General features: G+C 63.4%; 2 protein-coding genes across 2 annotated transcripts in view; both read right to left on the minus strand.

The window, feature by feature from the left end:
- LOC133263456 (filamin-A-like) overlaps positions 1-21285 on the minus strand; it is a 35770-nt gene extending 14485 nt beyond the window's left edge. Inside the window, 32 exon segments of the mRNA XM_061443222.1 lie at positions 50-210; positions 712-829; positions 832-873; positions 1008-1181; positions 2043-2075; positions 2078-2390; positions 2392-2640; positions 3377-3444; positions 3447-3542; positions 3545-3637; positions 4609-4747; positions 4879-4906; positions 5004-5172; positions 5256-5346; positions 5675-5724; positions 5727-5834; positions 6296-6419; positions 6498-6641; positions 6888-7001; positions 7556-7749; positions 8107-8243; positions 9581-9704; positions 10341-10478; positions 11902-11985; positions 11988-12101; positions 14145-14307; positions 15176-15253; positions 15376-15494; positions 15689-15837; positions 15944-16043; positions 17492-17740; positions 20921-21285. Of these exon segments, the coding sequence (XP_061299206.1) occupies positions 50-210; positions 712-829; positions 832-873; positions 1008-1181; positions 2043-2075; positions 2078-2390; positions 2392-2640; positions 3377-3444; positions 3447-3542; positions 3545-3637; positions 4609-4747; positions 4879-4906; positions 5004-5172; positions 5256-5346; positions 5675-5724; positions 5727-5834; positions 6296-6419; positions 6498-6641; positions 6888-7001; positions 7556-7749; positions 8107-8243; positions 9581-9704; positions 10341-10478; positions 11902-11985; positions 11988-12101; positions 14145-14307; positions 15176-15253; positions 15376-15494; positions 15689-15837; positions 15944-16043; positions 17492-17740; positions 20921-21281 (4324 nt within the window). The 5' untranslated portion in view covers positions 21282-21285.
- Positions 1-21426, minus strand: part of LOC133263453 (large ribosomal subunit protein uL16-like) — a 41305-nt gene that overhangs the window by 18271 nt on the left and 1608 nt on the right.

A 21426-nucleotide genomic window follows, 5' to 3' on the forward strand; every position in this document is an offset into this window, starting at 1 on the left:
TGGGGCACGGGGGGGGCCCCACCGCCGCGCTGACCCCCCTCGCGCTCACCGGGGACCTGGTGGCCGCCGTAGGTGACGTTGAGGCTGTAGGTGCCTGGCTCGTAGGGGATGTACTCGACGGAGCAGCTCCCGTCCTTGTTGTCCGTGCACGACATCTTGGCCTCCGAGGGGCCCTCCACGGCCAGGCCCAGCCCCCCCGTGCCAGCCCCCCTGGGGGGTGGGGAGATGGGGGTCAGGGGCACCTCCAAACCCCACCATGGGGGGGGGGGGAAGGGGTTTGGGGGTGACTTGGGGGGCAGCAGGGGCAGGATGTGGGGTACGAGGATGTCCTGGGGTGTATCAGGGACAGGATGACTTTGGGGTACAGGGATGACTTGGGGGACCCAGGACAGCCTGTGGGTGCTGTGGGGTACCCATAGGCAGGCCGTGGGTGCTGTGGGGTTCCCATGAACAGGCTGTGGGTGCTATGGGGCACCCCACGGTCAGACTGTGGGTGCTATGGGGTACCGTGGGCAGGCTGTGGGTGCTGTGGGGTGCCTATGAGCAGGCTGTGGGTGCTATGGGGCGCCCCACGGTCAGGCTGTGAGGCACCCATGGACAGGCTGTGGGTGCTGTGGGGTGACCATGGTCAGGCAGTGAGGCAGCCATGGACAGGCTGTGGGTGCTGTGGGGTGCCCCATGGTCAGGCTGTGGGTGCTATGGGGCCCTCACCGGGTCTCCACGGTGAAGCGGTTGGGCTGGTTGGTGGTGCCACTCTGCAGGCCGGGCCCATGGACGCGGACGCGCGCGGGATCACAGCCCTCGGTGACGGGGACGCGGAAGGGGCTGTGGGCACCGGGCTCCCGGCGTAGCTCACGTCCACCGTGTGCAGGCCTGGGGGCACCCCATAGGGACGTCACCTCATGGCCATAGGGAACACAATGGGGCATCCCTCCATGGCCATAGGGACACAGCGGGGCGACCCCCACATAGCCATAGGGACACTGTGGGGCCACCTCCCCGCTCACCTTCCTCATAGGGGGTGTACTCCACGTGGTAGGTGCCGTCGCCCCGGTCCTCCACGAAGGTCTCGGTGACGTTCCCGGAGGGGTTGCACACCCGCGTCTTCACGTGGGGCCCCCCCACCTTGGTGAGCGCCCGGGCGTCCACATCGAACTCGGTCACCGCCTCCCGGAACACGCCTGGATGGGGAGAGAACGGGAGCTGTGATGGGGTCCACCACCAATGGGTGCTGTGCTGGGGTCCATTGATGGGTGCTCTGCGGGTGTCATCATCGATGGGTGCTGTGCTGGGGTCCATCGATGGGTGCTGTGTGGGTGTCAATCATCAATGGGTGCTGTGCTGGGGTCCATCGATGGGTGCTGTGTGGGTGTCAATCATCAATGGGTGCTGTGCGGGTGTCAATCAATGTTGGGGTCCATTGGGGACACCATAGGTGTTGTGTTGGTGCCCATCGATGGGTGTTTGTGTTGGTGCCCACCGATGGGTGCTGTGTTGGTGCCCATCAGTGGGTACTGTGTTAGTGCCCACCGATGGGTGCTGTGTTGGCTGGTGCCCACCGATGGGTGCTGTGTTGGTGCCCACCGATGGGTGCTGTGTTGGTGCTCATAGATGGGTGCTGTGTTGGTGTCCACTGATGGGTGCTGTGTTGGTGCCCACCGATGGGTGCTGTGTTGGTGCCCATCGATGGGTGTCGTGTTGGTGTCCACTGATGGGTGCTGTGTTGGTGCCCACCGATGGGTGCTGTGTTGGTGCCCATCGATGGGTGTCGCGTTGGTGCCCACCGATGGGTGCTGTGTTGGTGCCCATCAGTGGGTGCTGTGTTAAGTGCCCACCGATGGGTGCTGTGTTGGCTGGTGCTCAACAATGGGTGCTGTGTTGGTGCCCACCGATGGGTGTCATGTTGGTGTCCACCGATGGGTGCTGTTTTGGTGCTCATAGATGGGTGCTGTGCTGGTGTCCACTGATGGGTTCTGTGTTGGTGCCCATTGATGGGTGCTGTGTTGGTGCCCATCGCTGTCACCCCCGCACCCCTCTCTCACCTTCTCCCTCCACTCCGGGCCCATAGACCTTGACCCGGCCGTGTCCACGGCGGGCTCCACGCGGACCTTGCTGGGGAAGTGCGGCACGGGCTGCCCGCCGTACTCCACGGTGATGGTGTAGACGCCGGGGCTCAGTGGGGTGTAGGCGATGGTGTAGGTGCCGTCGCCGTTGTCCTCCACGCGCACCTCGGCGCGGGCGCCCGCCTCCGAGGCGATGCCGATGGTGAGCTCGGCGCTGCCGGCGCGGCTGCAGTCCACTCGGAAGTGCCCGGCCTGCCCGGCCGTGGCCCCCTCCAGCCCCGGGCCCGAGCACGTCACCTTGGAGGCGTCGAAGGGGGCTCGCACCGGGGGCGCGGAACGGGGACCCTGGCACGTGGGCGCCGGCGAAGAGGATGTTGATGTTGTAGTCGCCGGGCTCGGTGGGCAGGTAGGACACGGAGCAGGTCCCGTCGCCGTTGTCCACGCACTCGATCTTGGCTTCGCAGGGCCCCTCCACCGTCAGCCCCAGGCCCCCGGTGCCGGCGCCTTTGGTGTCGATGGTGAAGGGCGCTGGGACCCCCGGCAGCCCCCCCTGTAGCCCTGGCCCGAAGGCGCGCACCTGGGGGAGGGTGGGGAGTGGAGGATGTGTCATAGAGGGGGCACGGGCACAGGGAGCCCCTTTTAGAGCCCCGTTGGTGTTTTGGGGTCCCCATTGCTTGCTGCTGCGGGTATCTGGGGGTGTTTAGGAGCCCGTAAGGGGTGTCTGTGTGTGCAGGGAGGTTTTGTGGTCCCCATTCCCCACTGCAGGGGTTGTTTGAGGGGGGTCCCCACTGCCCACTGCAGGGGCTGCTCAGGGCTGAGCGCTCCCATTCCCCACCATAGGGGGGGTGCCCGGGTGTCCCCATCCCCATCCCATCCCCTCCCCCATCCTCCATCCCCATCCCATCCCCTCTCCCATCCCCCTCCCATCCCCTCCCCCCATCCCCATCCCCCATCCCCTCCCCATCCCCCTCCCCATCCCCTCCCCATCCCCATCCCCATCCCCTCCCATCCCCATCCCCATCCCCTCTCCCATTCCCATCCCCTCTCCCATCCCCCTCCCATCCCCTCCCCCATCCCCATCCCCATCCCCTCTCACATCCCCATCCCCTCCCCCATCCCCATCCCCATCCCCATCCCCTCTCACATCCCCATCCCCATCCCCATCCCCATCCCCATCCCCATCCCCCTCCCATCCCCTCCCCCATCCCCATCCCCTCTCCCATTCCCATCCCATCCTCCATCCCCCTCCCATCCCCTCTCCCATCCCCATCCCCATCCCCATCCCCATCCCATCCCCCACCCCCCTCCCCCACCTTGCTGGGGTCCGGTGCCGCGGGCACTGCCCGGATGGGGAAGGGGCTCCCGGGGACGGCGGCGCCTCGTACGTGAGCTCGAGCTCGTGGGCGCCCTCGTGCCGCGGGACGAAGCGCACGAGGCTGGCGCCGTCCGGGCCGGGCTCCACGGCGCAGGGCGCCCCCTGGCGGGAGGGCCGCTCAAGCGCGCCCCCACGCGGCCGCCGCCGCCGGCCCCGCGCCACTGCACGAGAACCTCCTGCTCCCGGCCCACTTCCGGTGCTGCGGGGGGGGAGACACCGAAATGGGGGAGACTGACCCCGAAATGGGGGGGAAGGACCCCAAAATGGGGGAGACTGACCCCAAAATGGGGGAGATTGACCCCAAAATGGGGGGAGGGACACCAAAATGGGGGAGACTGACCCCAAAATGGGGGAGACTGACCCCGAAATGGGGGAGACTGACCCCGAAATGGGGGAGATTGACCCCGAAATGGGGGGGAGGGACACCAAAATGGGGGAGACTGACCCCAAAATGGGGGAGATTGACCCCAAAATGGGGGGGAGGGGACACCAAAATGGGGAGACTGACCCCAAAATGGGGGAGACTGACCCCCGAAATGGGGGAGATTGACCCCCGAAATGGGGGAGACTGACCCCAAAATGGGGGAGATTGACCCCAAAATGGGGGGGGAAGGACCCCAAAATGGGGGGGAGGGACACCAAAACAAGGGGATTAACCCCAAATAGAGCTCTACCCACAGATAGGGATGGATCCCAAAACAGGGGGAAATGAGATCCAAAATGGGGCGGATTAACCCCAAAATGAGGAGGAATAACCCCCAAATGGGGCAGGATTTACCCCAAAATAGAGCTGTACCCACAGATTGGGATGGACCTGGAAATGCGGGGGGAAATTAGACCCAAAATGGGGTGATTAACCCCAAAATAGAGCTGTACCCACAGAGCAGGATGGGACCCCAAAACAGGGGGGGAATGAGCCCCCAAATGGGCGGGATTAACCCCAAAACAAGGGCTGCACCATGAAGGGGGGGCTGCATCCTGCCCCAACCCGCCCCCCCCACATCATCTATGGGGAGGGAGGCCCCATTTCTCCCCCATCATCACTCCCACCTCCAAAGGCCGCTCCCACCCCAAAATCGGGGTCCCCACCCTCCCCCCATCCCCAGCTCCCCAATTGCCCCACCCGTAAATGGGGTTTGCCTCCCCTCAGCCCCCCCCCCCCCCACTTACTCTCATCCAGGCCTGAGACCTTGATCTTGCTCAGGTCCACGCCTGGGACCACCCCCACGGTGAAGGGGCTCTTGGGGATGGGGTCGCCCCCATAGGTCACTGCGACCCCCAAGTTACCCTGGGGGAGGACAAGGGGAGGCTCAGGGGGTGCCCCATGGCCCCCCCATGGGGGAGTTCCCCCATGGCAATAGGAGGTTTGGGGGTGCAGGGGAGTCTATGGGGCTGTGCCTGCTGCACTGGGGTGGTTTGGGGGTCTCTATGGGGCCGTACCTGCTGCACCGGGGTGGTTTGGGGGTGTCTATGGGGCCGTACCTGCTGCACCGGGGTGGTTTGGGGTGTCTATGGGGCCGTACCTGCTGCACCGGGGTGGTTTGGGGGTGTCTATGGGGCCGTACCTGCTGCACCGGGTGTACTTGACCGTGTGGGTCCCGTCGAGGTTGTCGATGAGCTCCAGGTCCTTCACGGCGTCCCCCTTGCCCGTTCCCGTCACCTGCACCTCGAGGGCCCCGCGCCCCCCGCCCTTGGCGTTCACCGTGAACTGCGTCGGCTTCCCCAGCTCCACCCCTGGGGGGCACGGGGGGGGTCAGGGGGGTCCCCAAACCCCCCCCGGGACCCCCTGGTCCATCCCCCCCCCGCCCCGTGCTCACCGGAGCGGCTCAGGCCGGGCCCCTCCGCCTTCACTTTGCTGGCGTCGTGCGAGGGATCCACCTTGATCCGGATGGGGCTGCTGGGGGTGGCCTGGGGGGAGCAGGATCAGGGTTTGGGACCAAAACCAGCCCCAAACAGCCCCAAACCGGCACCAAACCAACACCAACCAGTGCCCTGCACCCCACACCGGCATCAAACCAGCACCAAAGCAGTACCAAACAGCCCAAACCAGTGCCCTGTGCTCCAAACCAGCACCCAAACAGCGTCTTGTACCCCAAATCAGTGCTTCAGACCCCAAATCCCGCACCCAGCACCCCAATATCAGCGCTCTGGCCTCAGTGTCGGTGCTCCGGACCCCAACAGCAGCCCTTTGGAGCCCAGAACCAGCGCCCTGGCTGCAGGAGCAGCCCCCGCTGACCTGGTCTCCGAAGAGCACCATGATGGTGTACGCGCCGGCGCCGCGGGGGTGTAGCGCACCGTGAAGGTGTCGTTGTCGTTGCGGATGATGTCGAAGTCGACGTCGGCCTCGGCCGGGCCCACAACGCCCGGCGCACACTTGATCCCGATGCTCACATCGCCTGGGGGGCGCAGCGCGCTGAACCCCTGCGTCCCATGGTGCCCCATAGAGCCCCACAGTGCCCCACAGAGCCCCATAGAGACACAGAGTGCACCCCAAAGCTCCCTACAGAGCCCCATAGTGCCATATAGAGCCCCACAGCTCCCTAGAGAGCCCCATACCGCCCTATAGAGCCCCACAGAGACCCATAGTGCCCCATAGAGACCCATAGCACCCCATAGTGACCCATAGTACCCCACAGAGACCCATAGTGCACCCCAAAGCTCCCTACAGAGCCCCATAGTGCCATATAGAGCCCCATAGCTCCCCATAGAGCCCCACAGCACTCCCCATAGAGCCCCATAGCGCCCTATAGAGCCCCATAGCGCACCCCATAGCGTGCCCTATAGATCCCCATGGCACCCTATAGTGCCCCATAGAGCCCCACAGCCCTTCAGTCCCCCCACAGCCCCCCTGTCTCACCCTGCCCGGCCTCGCTGCAGTCCACGGTGAAGTAGGTGGGCTCATGTGCCTTGAGCCCTGTCTTGGCCACGCCGGGCCCATAGACCTTCACCTTGTGTGGGTGGCTGCCGGCCCCGACCCCCACCTATGGACAGGGACCGGGGGGGGTCAGACCTGAGACCCCCCCCAGGACCCCCCCATAGGTTATGGGGCGCCCCCTTACCCTGAAGGGACTCTGGGGGATGCTGACGCCCCCCCAGGACACCATTGCCGTATGCTTGAGCGGCCGCTTGGGCACGTAGGAGCAGCTGAAGGTGCCATTGCCGTTGTCCTTGACTGAGACGTCCACGGGGTTCCCCTCCGCGTCCTACAGGGGTACAGGGGGTCAGCACCCAAATCCCCCCCAGCACCCAAATCCCCCCCCAGCACCCAAATCCCCGCCTAGCACCCAGATACCCCCCCAGCACCCAAATCCCCCCCAGCACCCAAATCCCCCCCCAGCACCCAAATCCCCGCCTAGCACCCAGATACCCCCCCAGCACCCAAATCCCCCCCAGCACCCAAATACCCCCCTAGCACTCAAATACCACCCCAGCGCCCCAGTGTCCCCCACCTGCATCTGCACTTTGAGGGCTCCCTTGCCCCCGTTCTTGGCATCCACGGTGAACTCAGCTGCTTTGTTCACGGCCACCCCGGTCTTCTCCAGCCCCGGTCCATGGGCCTTGACCTGTGGGGGGGCACAGGGGTTATGGGGTGCAGGTGGGATGTGGGGGTCTCCATGGACACTATGATCTGTATGGATCCTTATGGGTCTCTATAGGTCTCTATGGTCTCTGTGGGTCTCTATGAATCCCTATGGGTCTCTATGCACCCCTATGGGTCTCTATAGGTCTCTATGGTCTCTGTGGGTCTCTATGGATCCCTATGGGTCTCTATGTATCCCTACGGGTATCTATGCATCCCTATGGGTCTCTATAGGTCTCTGTGGTCTTCATAGGTCTCCATAAGTCTCTATTGTCTCGATGTTCTCTACAGGTCTCTATGGGTCTCTATGGTCTCCATGGGCCTCTATGATCTCTACGTGTATTGACTCTATGGATCCCTATGGGTCTCTGTGGGTCTCTACGGATCCCTATGGGTCTCTATGGGTCTCTATAGGTCTCTATGGTCTCGATGTTCTCTATAGGTCTCTATGGTCTCTATGGTCTCTATGTGTCTCTATCATCTCTATGGATCCCTATGGGTCCCTATGGGTCTGGGGTGGTGCCGGCGGAGCCGCACCTTCTCGGGGCAGCAGTCGCGGGACGCGGGGCGGATGTCGGCCATGAAGGGGCTGCCGGCGATGTCGTCGCCGTCGCAGAGCACGTGCACGGCGTAGGCGCCCGGCTCCTGCGGCCAGTACCGCACGTCGCAGGAGCCGTCGCCGCGGTCGTCGCACTCGATCTTGGCCTGCGAGGGGCCCTCCACCGAGAAACCTGGGGGGAACGGGGGGGAAGGGGTCAGGGGCACCCCAAAACCAGCCCCGGGGACAGGGGGGCGACGGAGCCGGGGGGCAGCAAATGTGGGCAAATCAGCTTAAAATCAGCCAGAAATCAGCCTAAACCAGCCCAAATCAGCCTAAAACCAGCCCAAATCAGCCTAAAACCAGCCCACATCAGCCCCAACCCCCCCAGATCCCTCCCACATAGCCCCGGGGAGCCCCAAAATCCCTGCCACAGCCCCCCCTCCCTCAAGGACCCCACAGACCCCTCAGGTCCCCCCCCCATATGTGACCCTCAAGGGGTCCTTGAGACCCCAGCCTCCCCTGACCCCCCCCGCTGCGCCCCCCTCACCGAGGGTGCCGACGTCATCCCCGATGGCCTCCACCACGAACTCGGCCGCGCTCCCCACGGCGCCGCCCTCCAGCCCCGGGCCCCACGCGCGCACCCGGGGGGGGCCCCCCTCGGGGGACACCTGCACCTCGAAGGGGCTGCGGGGACACGGGGGCACGGACACAGGTGGGCATGAACACACGTGTACATACATACGTGTATATATGTGTACATACATGTGGCCACACGTGTACATGCATACACATACATGTGTGCATACATGTACACACATACACCTACATGCGTGTATACATGCACACATACACCTACATGAATGTATACATGTACACATACACCTACATGAATGTATACATGTACACATACACCAACAGTTGTGTGCATACGTGTACATGTGTGTGCACATACATACGTGTGTGTATACATGTACATGCACATACATAAACATATATACATGTATGTACATTTACACACACGCACACACATACCTATACATGTATGCACACACACACACTACACATGTATGCACACACACTACACATGTATGCACACACACACGCACACACATACCTACACATGTATGCACACACATACCTACACATGTACACATGCACACACACACCTACCTACACATGTATGCACACACACATACCTACACATGTATGCACACACATACCTACACATGTACACATGCACACACACACCTACCTACACATGTATGCACACACACACACTACACATGTATGCACACACACTACACATGTATGCACACACACACGCACACACATACCTACACATGTATGCACACACATACCTACACATGTATGCACACACACACGCACGCACATACCTACACATGCGTGCACACACACGCACACACATGTGTACACACACACGCACGCACACACATACCTACACATGTATGCACACACACACGCACGCACATACCTACACATGTGTGCACACACACGCACGCACATACCTACACATGTGTGCGCACACACACGCACGCACATACCTACACATGTGTGTACACACGCACACACATGTGTACACACACACACGCACACACACACATACCTACACATGTATGCACACACACACGCACGCACATACCTACACATGTGTGCACACACACGCACGCACATACCTACACATGTGTGCGCACACACGCACACACATGTGTACACACACACACGCACGCACACACATACCTACACATGTATGCACACACACACGCACGCACATACCTACACGTGTGCGCACACGCACGCACACACGCACACACATGTATGCACACACACACGCACGCACATACCTACACATGTGTGCGCACACACACGCACGCACACACGCACATACATGTATGCACACACACACGCACGCACATACCTACACATGTGTGTGCACACACGCACACACATGTATGCACACACACACGCACGCACATGTCTGTAAGCCCCGCCCCCCGCCTCACCTGCGGGGCACGGGCTGCCCCCCCCACAGCACGGACACCGTGTGGGGCCCGGGCACCGTGGGGACGTAGTCACAGGCGAAGACCCCATCTCCGAGCTCCCTCTGCCTGACGGGCTCAGGGCCCTCTACAAGGGGGGGTGGTCAGGGGGGCACCCACAGAGCCCTGCAGGGCCCCCATGGCACTCCCCATGGCACCCAATGCAGCACCCAATGCACCCAGGGAACCCCTATGGGCACCCCATGGCACCCAATGCACCCGGAGAACCCCTATAGAGCCCCATGTGGCACCCCATGGCACGCACTGCAGCACCCAATGCACCCAGAGTCCCCTATAGAGCCCCATTGGGCACCTCATGGCACCCACTGCAGCACCCAATGCACCCAGACACCCCTCTAGAACCCCATGGGGCATGCCGAGGCTCCCCATAGCACCCCCATTTCCCCCCAGGGCACCCCCAATCCCCCCCATAGCAGCCTGAATCTCCCCCATAGCACCCCCAATCTCCCCCATAGCATCCCCAACACCCCCAGCATCCCCAATCCCCGCCACAGCACCCCCATTCCCCTCCATAGCAGCCCGAATCTCCCCCATAGCACCCCCAATCTCCCCCATAGCATCCCCAACCCCCCATAGCATCCCCAATCCCCCCCACAGCACCCCCATTCCCCCATAGCACCTCCATGGCACACATTGCAGCACCCAACGCACCCGGAGCCCCCCATAGAGACCCACGGAGCCCCCAAACTCCCCCCGCACTCACTGGGCCCCTTGACGGTGACCTTGAGCTCCCCATTGCCGGCCCCCTTGGTGTAGACCTTGAACTCCGCCGGCTCCTTCACGCGCAGCCCCTTGGGCTGCAGCCCCCGCCCCACGGCACGGACCAGGGAGGGGGTGCAGGCTGGGGGGCAGCGGGGGGTCAGGCCATGGGGTGCCCCCAAAGCCACCCCAGAGACCCCAAACCCGGCCCCATGGATCCCAAACCCAGCCCCATGGATCCCAAACCCAGTTCCATGGATCCCAAACCCGGCTCCATGGATCCCAAACCTGGCCCCATGGATCCCAAACCCGGCCCCAGGGACCCCAAACTTGGCCCCATGGATCCTAAACCTGGCCCCATGGATCCCAAACCCAGCCCCATGGGTCCCACACCTGGCCCCATGGATCCCAAACCCAGCCCCACGGATCCCAAACCTGGCCCCATGGATCCCAAACCTGGCCCCAGGGAAAGGGGGGGAGAGGGGGACCCCAATGCACGTTGGGGTCCATGGGAAGGGGTTGACCCCATAGGGCGCTACGGGGGTGCAGCACCCGAAGGAGGGGGAGGGAAAGGGGGACCCCCCCCCGTACCGTGGCTGCGTCCCTGCGTGGGTCTGGAGCTTCCCCATAGAAGGAGCAGGACAGATACAGAGCAGAGTCAGCAGAGACCCCCCCCGAGGGCCTGGGGGGGGGGGGCAAGAGCACAGAGACCCCCATGGGGGGAGAATGGAGAGGCCCGAGTGTGGGGGAGGAGCACAGAGACCCCCACTTATGGGGCAGGAGCACAGAGATGCCCACTTATGGGGCAGGCACACAGAGACCCCCAGTGGGGGGAGCAGGAGCACAGAAATCCCCACCTATGGGGCAGGAGCACAGAGACCCCCAATGGGGGGAGCAGGAGCACAGAAATCCCCATCTATGGGGCATGAGCACAGAGACCCCCAATGGGGGGGGGCAGGAGCACAGAGACCCCCACTGGGGGGAGTAGGAGCACAGAGACGTCACTTATGGAGCAGGAGCACAGAGGACCCCAATGGGGGGGGCAGGGAGCACAGAGACCCTCATTGGGGGGCAGGAGCACAGAAACCCCCATCTGTGGGGCAGGAGCACCCAGACCCCATCTATGGGGCAGGAGCACACAGACCCCATCTATGGGGCAGGAGCACAGACCCCATCTATGGGGCAGGAGCACACAGACCCCATCTATGGGGCAGGAGCACAGACCCCCATCTGTGGGGCAGGAGCACAGACCCCCATCTATGGGCCAGGAGCACAGACCCCTATCTGTGGGGCAGGAGCACAGACCCCATCTGTGGGGCAGGAGCACACAGACCCCATCTGTGGGGCAGGAGCACACAGACCCCATCTGTGGGGCAGGAGCACAGACCCCTATCTATGGGCCAGGAGCACAGACACCATCTATGGGGCAGGAGCACAGACCCCATCTGTGGGGCAGGAGCACACAGACCCCATCTATGGGCCAGGAGCACAGACCCCATCTGTGGGGCAGGAGCACAGACCCCATCTGTGGGGCAGACCCCATGGTGGGGGGAGGTGGGGCTCACCCTGCCCCACGTGGACGCTGAAGGGGCTCCGGGGGATGGGCACTCCGCCGTAGGTCACGTGCACGCTGTGCGCGCCCTCGGCCGCGGGCGGTACGAGCAGCGGAAGGCGCCGTCCCCGCGGGGCTCCAGCGGCGCCTCCAGCGCCCCCCGGCGGCCGCTCGGGTCCGCGATGGAGACCTCGAGCTCGCCCGGGCCCGCGCCTGCGCAGAGGCACCGCGGGGTCAGCGCGGCCGGCACCGGCGGGGGGGCGAGACCCCAACACCCCCAGAGCCCCCCAAACCCCCCGACCCACAATTCAGACCCCCCTAAACCCCTTTAGACCCCCCAAGACCCCCCAAACCCCCTTCAGAGCCCCCAAACCCCCTCTTAGAGCCCCCAAACCCCCTTCAGAGCCCTCCAAACCCCCTCTTAGAGCCCCCAAACCCCCTTCAGAGCCCCCAAACCCCCTCTTAGAGCCCCCAAACCCCCTTCAGAGCCCCCAAACCCCCTCTTAGAGCCCCCAAACCCCCTTCAGAGCCCTCCAAACCCCCTCTTAGAGCCCCCAAACCCCCTTCAGAGCCCCCAAACCCCCTCTTAGAGCCCCCAAACCCCCTTCAGAGCCCCCAAACCCCCTCTTAGAGCCCCCAAACCCCCTTCAGAGCCCCCAAACCCCCTCTTAGAGCCCCCAAACCCCCTTCAGAGCCCCCAAACCCCCTCTTAGAGCCCCCAAACCCCCTTCAGAGCCCTCCAAACCCCTTTAGACCCCCCAAACCCCCTCTTAGAGCCCCAAACCCCCTTCAGAGCCCCCAAACCCCTTCAGAGCCCTCCAAACCCCTTTAGACCCCCCAAACCCCTCTTAGAGCCCCCAAACCCCCTTCAGAGCCCCCAAACCCCCTCTTAGAGCCCCCAAACCCCCTTCAGAGCCCTCCAAACCCCCTCTTAGAGCCCCCAAACCCCCTTCAGAGCCCCCAAACCCCCTCTTAGAGCCCCCAAACCCCCTTCAGAGCCCCCAAACCCCCTCTTAGAGCCCCCCAAACCCCCTTCAGAGCCCCCAAACCCCCTCTTAGAGCCCCCAAACCCCCTTCAGAGCCCCCAAACCCCCTCTTAGAGCCCCCAAACCCCCTTCAGAGCCCTCCAAACCCCTTTAGACCCCCCAAACCCCCTCTTAGAGCCCCAAACCCCCTTCAGAGCCCCCAAACCCCCTTCAGAGCCCTCCAAACCCCTTTAGACCCCCCAAACCCCCTCTTAGAGCCCCCAAACCCCCTTCAGAGCCCCCAAACCCCCTCTTAGAGCCCCCAAACCCCCTTCAGAGCCCTCCAAACCCCCTCTTAGAGCCCCCAAACCCCCTTCAGAGCCCCCAAACCCCCTCTTAGAGCCCCCAAACCCCCTTCAGAGCCCCCAAACCCCCTCTTAGAGCCCCCAAACCCCCTTCAGAGCCCCCAAACCCCCTCTTAGAGCCCCCAAACCCCCTTCAGAGCCCCCAAACCCCCTTCAGAGCCCTCCAAACCCCTTTAGACCCCCCAAACCCCCCTCTTAGAGCCCCCAAACCCCCTTCAGAGCCCCCAAACCCCTCTTAGAGCCCCCAAACCCCCTTCAGAGCCCCCAAACCCCCTCTTAGAGCCCCCAAACCCCCTTCAGAGCCCCCAAACCCCCTCTTAGAGCCCCCAAACCCCCTTCAGAGCCCCCAAACCCCCTTCAGAGCCCTCCAAACCCCTTTAGACCCCCAAACCCCCTCTTAGAGCCCCCAAACCCCCTTCAGAGCCCCAAACCCCCTCTTAGAGCCCCCAAACCCCCTTCAGAGCCCCCAAACCCCCTCTTAGAGCCCCCAAACCCCCTTCAGAGCCCTCCAAACCCCTTTAGACCCCCCAAACCCCCTCTTAGAGCCCCCAAACCCCCTTCAGAGCCCTCCAAACCCCCTCTTAGAGCCCCCAAACCCCCTTCAGAGCCCCCAAACCCCCTCTTAGAGCCCCCAAACCCCCTTCAGAGCCCCCCAAACCCCCTTCAGAGCCCCCCGTACCCCTTTAGACCCCCCAACCCCCCCAATCCTCCCCAAACCCCCTTAGAGGCCCCCCAAATCCCCTTTTAGAGCCCCAAACCCCCCTGACCCCCAATTCAGACCCCCCAATTCAGACCCCCCCAAACCTCCCCTTAAGAGCCCCCAAGCACTTTCAGAGCCCCCAAGCCCCTTTAGACACCTTCAGACCCCCCTAACCCCCCCTTAGAGACCCCGAGTCCCCCATTGCCCCCCTTGTCCCCCCGCTCACCGGCAGTGAAGATGTCGAAGTGGGTGCCCCGGTTGACCACGTTCCCGGTGGGCTCGAGGCCGGGGCCCTGCGCTGTGACCCTCGAGGCGTCGCCGGCGGCGCGCCCGACCTGCACCTCGAAGGGGCTCTTGGCGATGTTCTGCCCCGCGAACAGCACCGACACCTGCGGGGCAGCGGGGCTCAGTGGGGCCAGGCCAGATCAATGGGGCTGGGGCAGATCAGTGGGGCCGGGGCAGATCAATGGGGCCATAGAGGAGCTCAGTGTCCTCAATGGCTCCATAGGGGAACTCAATGGCTCCACAGGGGAGCTCAGTGTTCCCAATGGCTCCATATGGGAGCTGCTGGATCACTGTCCAGGCTCTGTGTCCTCAATGACTCCATACGGGAGCTCAATGGCTCCATAGGGGAGCTCAATGTCCTCAATGACTCCATAGGGGAGCTCAATGTCCTCAATGGCTCCATGGGAGCTCAATGGCTCCATAGGGGAGCTCAATGTCCTCAATGACTCCATACGGGAGCTCAATGGCTCCATAGGGGAGCTCAATGTCCTCAATGGCTCCATGGGAGCTCGATGGCTCCATAGGGGAGCTCAATGTCCTCAATGACTCCATAGGGGAGCTCAATGTCCTCAATGGCTCCATGGGAGCTCGATGGCTCCATAGGGGAGCTCAATGTCCTCAATGACTCCATAGGGGAGCTCAATGTCCTCAATGGCTCCATGGGAGCTCGATGGCTCCATAGGGGAGCTCAATGTCCTCAATGGCTCCATGGGAGCTCAATGGCTCCATAGGGAGCTCAATGTCCTCAATGACTCCATAGGGGAGCTCAATGGCTCCATAGGGGAACTCAATGTCCTCAATGGCTCCATGGGAGCTCGATGGCTCCATAGAGGAGTTGCTGGATCCTCCCCTGGCCTTGTTCCCACAGCTCCAGGACCTCCCCTACTGAGGCCACCCCCTTGGAGCCCCTCAGCCCCCCGAGCCCCACAGAACCCCCCCGAGCCCCATAGAGCCCCATTGCTGCAGCCCCACCTTGTGAATGCCGGTCACTTTGGGCACGTACGACACGGAGAAGGTCCGGTTCTTGTCGTTGTTGGCCACAACCTTAGCCTATGGGGGGGGGGGAGATGTGAGACCCCCAGTGGCCCATGGCACCCATAGCACCCATGGCACCCACAGCACCCAAGGAACCCACAGCACTCTATGGCACTCATAGCACCCATAGCACCCACCTCCTCGCGGTGCCCAGCCGGGTCCTCCACGTACACGAGCACCTCCCCCTGCCCGGCACTGATGGTCTCCACCGTGAACTCCGCTCGCTGCTTCACCACGTTCCCAGTGGGCTCGATGCCTGCAGGATGGGGGGGGCCAGCCCCATGGCAGGGCTGCTATGGGGCACCCAGCCCCACGGCACTGCACACTATGGGGCACCCAGCCCCACGGCACTGCACACTATGGGGCTCCCTGCCCCACACCCTCTGCCCCCTGTCCCTATGGTGAGCTCCCCTCTTAGAGGTGACCCCAATCTCTGGGGCCTCCCCTTACCAGGGCCGTAGGCTCGCGCCTTCTTGGGGTTGAGTTTGGGGCGCAGGGGGGCCCCCGGCTTCAGCTTGGCCTTGGGGAACTGGGACAGGTAGGTCATGACCGAGTGCTCGTCCACGTTGGGGTCCACAATCTCCTCGGGTGGTGATCACCTGGGGGGCGCCCATGGGGGTCAGTGGGTGCAGGGGGGTGCCCCATGGGGTCAATGGGTGGTGGGGGTGCCCCATAGGGGTCAGTGGGTGCTGGGGTGCCCCCCGCACCTGGGGGATGCCGAGCCACTCGTCCGCCTGCTGCATGGCCTCGCGCGCGTTCTCCACCGGCTTGCTGGGGTCCCACGAGTCCCAGTCGGGGCAGAGCCCTGGGGGGGGACAGTGTCACCAATGGGCCCATGGTCACAGTGCCCCCCAGTGCCCCATAGCCCATGGCCATAGTGCCCCCTATTGCCTCCCAGTGCCCCATAGCCCCATGTCTCTACATCCCCTGTCCCCATTGCCCCCCAAGTCCCCAGTGCCCCATTGTCCCCAGCTCATCAGGGGCACAGCTCTCCACCAGGGCCCCCATTGCCCCATTGCTCCCATTTTCCCCCATTACCCCCATTGCCCCCATGTCCCCATTACCCTCATTAACCCCATTGCCCCATTACCCCCATTGTCCCATATGTCCTCATTACCCTCATTACCCCCTTTGGCCCCATCTCACCAGGGGCACAGCTGTCCAACAGCACCCCCATTGCCCCGTATGTCCCCATTCCCCCGTTGCCCCATTAACTGCCATTACCCCCATTGCCCCCCATCTCATTGGGCGTGCAGCTGTCCACCAGCTCCCCCACTGCCCCCATTACCCCATTTACCCCCCATTCCCCCATCTCACCGGGGGCACAGCTGTCCCCCAGCTCCCCCACTGCCCCCATTACCCCCTTGCCCCCCATTTCCCCCATCTCACCGGAGGCACAGCTGTCCCCCAGCTGCCCCAATGGCCCCATTACCCCCATTACCCCATTGCCCCCATCTCACCGGGGGCACAGCTGTCCCCCCAGCTCCCCCACTGCCCCCATTACCCTCATTGCCCCCCATCTCACCGGGGGCACAGCTGTCCCCCAGCTCCCCCACTGCCCCCATTACCCCCATTGCCCCATTGCCCCCCATCTCACCGGGGGCACAGCTGTCCCCCCCAGGTCCCCCACTGCCCCCATTACCCCCCTTACCCCCATTGCCCCATTGCCCCCCATCTCACCGGGGGCACAGCTGTCCCCCAGCTCCCCCACTGCCCCCATTACCCTCATTGCCCCATTGCCCCCCATCTCACCGGGGGCACAGCTGTCCCCCAGCTCCCCCACTGCCCCCATTACCCCCATTGCCCCATTGCCCCCCATCTCACCGGGGGCACAGCTGTCCCCCAGCTCCCCCACTGCCCCCATTACCCCCATTGCCCCATTGCCCCCATCTCACCGGGGGCACAGCTGTCCCCCAGCTCCCCCACTGCCCCCATTACCCCCATTGCCCCATTGCCCCCATCTCACCGGGGGCACAGCTGTCCCCCAGCTCCCCCACTGCCCCCATTACCCCCATTGCCCCATTGCCCCCATCTCACCGGGGGCACAGCTGTCCCCCAGCTCCCCCACTGCTCCCCCACTGCCCCCATTACCTCATTGCCCCATTGCCCCCCATCTCACCGGGGGCACAGCTGTCCCCCAGCTCCCCCACTGCCCCCATTACCCTCATTGCCCCATTGCCCCCATCTCACCGGGGGCACAGCTGTCCCCCAGCTCCCCCACTGCCCCCATTACCCTCATTGCCCCCATCTCACCGGGGGCACAGCTGTCCACCAGCGCTCCCAGCGCGCGCCCGCTCTGCCAGTCGCGGCTGAAGTTGGTGATGGGCAGCTGGGGGAGGCGGTTCTGGATCCAGCCCAGCAGCCGCTGCTTCGGTGTCTGCCGCTTGGCCTCCTCCTCGTCCTCCTCGTCCCACACGGGCATGGAGATGGAGTAGTGCAGGATCAGCGTCCACACCAGCCCCAGGATCAGCTTCAGGTTCCCATCCACGATCGCTTTGCTGTCTGCGGGGCAGCGGCGGCGGGCGCCACCGGGGGCGCCAGAGGGGCATCGTCAGAGGGGGCGTCATCACAGGGGGGTGTCATCATATGGGGGGCGTCATCATAGGGGGGCATCAAGGGGGGTACCATCATGGGGGGAATCATCATGGGGGTATCATCATGGGGGTATCATCATATGGGGGGTACCATCATGGGAGGAATCATCATGGGGGGAATCATCATGGGGGTATCATCATGGGGGTATCATCATGGGGGGAATCATCATGGGGTATCATCATGGGGGGCATCATCATGGGGGGGCATCATCATAGAGGGGAATTATCATAGGGGGAGTATCATCATAGGGGGGTGTCATCATGGGGGGCATCACGGGGGGTGTACCATCATAGGGGGGTATCATCATAGGGGGAGTCATCACAGGGGGCCATCATCATCGGGGGGAATCGTCACAGGGGGCTATCACAGGGTATGGGGCATGGATCACACAGCGTAAGGGGGGACACGGGCCATAAGGGGGACACGGGACACAGGGCACTTGGGACACGTGACATAAGAGGGACATGGGGGACATGGGCTATAGGGAGGCCATGGGCCATAAGGGGAACATGGGATATGGGGGGACATGGGCTATAGGGAGGCCATGGGCCATAAGGGGAACATGGGATATGGGGGGACATGGGCTATAGAAGGCCAAGAAGGGACACAAAGGGAGCACGGCCCATAAAGGGGCCATAAGGGGGCCATGGGGGGGCCATGGGGGGGCCATGGGCCATAAGGGGGCCGTGGCAATGACTCAGGCAATGGGGGGGCAGGAGAGGCGGGGGGGGCCTGGCGCCCATCGATGGCGTGGAAGAGCCCAGAGACCATGGGGGGGGAACTCGTGGGCCCCCATGAGCGGTTTTGGGGGGGTCAGGGCAGGGGGCGGAGCCCACCCCTTGAGGGGGGGCACATCCGGGGCCCTCAGCAGTGGCCTGGGGGGGTCCCGGGTCCCCATTAAGGGCTATGGGGGAGTCCCTGGTCCCCATTAAGGGCTATGGGGGGGTTTTAGGCCCCCATTAAGGCCATGGGGGGGTCCCAGGTCCCCATTAAGGGCTATGGGGGGGTCCCGGGTCCCCATTAAGGGCCATGGGGGTCTCTGGTCCCCATTAAGAGCTATGGGGGGGTCCCGGGTCCCCATTAAGGGCCATGGGGGGGTCCTGGGTACCCATTAAGGGCCATGGGGGGGTCCTGGGTCCCCATTAAGGGCTATGGGGGGGTCCTGGGTACCCATTAAGGGCTATGGGGGGGTCCTGGGGTCCCCGTTATCGCCCATGGGGGGGTCCCGGCGCGTTCCCGCGCCGCGGGGGGGTCCGGGGGGGGGGGCGGTGCCGCGAGTGGGGGATGGGACCCCCGGCCCCTCCCCGGCCCCGCCCCCCGCTCCAACATTTTTTGGCCTTATATGGGCTCGGGCTCCAGCGAGGCCCCGCCCCCCCGGGGACCCCCCTCTCCGGCCCCCCCATTGGGACCCTCGGTGGGGGGGCGGCAGCGCCGCAATCAGTGTCTGCAGGATGTGGGGAGCCGCAGGGCCTCCCCCGGGACCCCCCCTCCCATCGGAACCCCCCTCCCTATCGGGACCCCCCCATGGCCCGGCCCCGCCCCGGCGGCAGCGGGACCCCCGCCCCCCCCCGCATTCTTGTGATGGGAGCGGGCCCCCCCCCCACCTCCTTTGTTATGGGCCATGGGGCGGGAGGGGCCGGAGGAGATCGGGGGGGCCCAAAATGGAGGGGAGATGGGGGGGGGGGCTTCGATGGAGCCCTGGGGGGGGGGGCAAAAAGGGGGCTCATGGGGGGAGTCCCCACAAAAGGGGGGTCGCAAGGCGGGGGTGTCCAGGATGCGGGGAGCAAAGGCACCCGATTGCCATGGGGGGCCCCCTGAACCCCCCCCATTACTACAGGGGGTTCGGGGGGGGGATCTCCCCTTAGCACCCCTCCCCCTACCCCCCCCCCGGGGGTCTCCTTAAGGCACCCCTGCACCCTGTGGGGTGCTCCATGGGCCCTAGGGCTCTGTAGGGCTCTATAAGGCTCTATGGAGCGCTATAGGGCTTTGTGGGGTGGTACAGGGCTTTATGGGGTCCTACAGAGCTTTATGGGGCACCGCATGGGCCCGGGGGCGCTAGAGGGGTTGGGGGATGCTATAGGGACCTGTGGGGCTTATAAGAACCTGTGTGGTTCTATTGGGCCCCCATAAGCACTCATGGAGCTCTATAAGCACCCATTGGGCTCTATAAAGGCTCCGTAAGTATCCATGGGGCTCTATAGGGTGTCTTTAGGGGTTCTATCAATACGGGTTCTATCCATAGTGTCTCTGTAGGGTCTCTATAGGGTCCCTACAGGGTCTCTATAGGCTATCTATAAGGTTTCTATAGAGTATCTATAGGGTTTCTTCAGGGTCTCTATAGGGTCTCTGTAGGGCCTCTATCTATAGGGTCCCTACAGGGTCTCTATGAGGGCTCTATGGGGTCCCTACAGGGTCTGTATAGGGTCTCTACAGGGTCTCTATCTATGGGGTCTGTATGAGGTCTGTGTAAGGTCTCTATAGGGTCTCTCTCTGTAAGGTCCCTACAGGGTCTCTATAGGGGTTCCATCTATAGGGTCTTTATAGCCTCCTTACAGGGTCTCTATAAGGTCTGTATGGTGGCTCTATAAGGTCTCTACAGGGTCTCTAAGGGGTTCCTATAGGGTTTCTCTCTATAGGGGTTCCATCTATAGGGTCTCTATAGGGCCCCTATAAGGTCTCCATAGGGCTTCTCTCTATAGGGTTTCTCCCTATGGGGTCTCTATAGGGTTTCTGTCTATAGGGTCTCTCTGCATAGGAGTTCCATCTATAGGATCTCTATAGGGTCTCTGTCTATAGGGTCTCTTCGTACAGGGTCTCTCTGTACAGGGTCTCTCCGTACAGGGTCTCTCTGTATAGGGTCTCTCCTGTATAGGGTCTCTGTCTATAGGGTCTCTCCGTACAGGGTCTCTCTGTATAGGGTCTCTCTGTATAGGGTCTCTCTGTATAGGGTCTCTGTCTATAGGGTCTCTCTGTACAGGGTCTCTCTGTACAGGGTCTCTCCGTACAGGGTCTCTCTGTACAGGGTCTCTGTCTATAGGGTCTCTCCGGACAGGGTCTCTCCGTGTAGCCCCCTCCGGCGCCGCTCACCGATGGACACGAGCTTGATGTTCTCCCTCTCGAGGAAGTCGAGCGCCACGGACACGTTCTCGAGCTGCATCTGGCGGAACGTGGGGCGCGCGTTGTAGCGGCGGCCGAGCTTCTTCTGGCTGAGCACCTCGAGCAGCGCGATCAGGCGCAGCCCGTCCCCCAGGTCCGTCTGCAGGTTCCCCACGCGCTTCTGCACCGCCTTCAGGTGCTCGTTGCACCACCGCGTGAACGTGTTCTGCTGGATGCGCTTCCAGGGCGCGTCCTCCGCCAGCTCCTTCTCGGTCGCCGGCATCTCCCCGTCCGCGGCCTCGCCCCGGGACAACGGCGGCTCCTGCGCCCGAGCCCGCCCGGCTGCGCTCATGGCGGAGGGGAGGGGGGGGCGGGCTGAGGGGAGGGGACACGGGGGGAGGGAGGGGAGACATCGGACGGGAGCGCGCACGGACGGGAGCGCGCTGCGCCCCCTGCGCGTCCCACTGCATCCCAGTGCTTCCCAATGCACCCATTGC

This window comes from Pezoporus flaviventris, unplaced genomic scaffold, assembly GCF_033815535.1.
Source record: "Pezoporus flaviventris isolate CSIRO_AGI_PZ_B2104156 unplaced genomic scaffold, CSIRO_AGI_Pfla_v1 ptg000320l, whole genome shotgun sequence".
In the NCBI taxonomy this organism is placed as follows: Eukaryota; Metazoa; Chordata; class Aves; order Psittaciformes; family Psittacidae; genus Pezoporus; species Pezoporus flaviventris.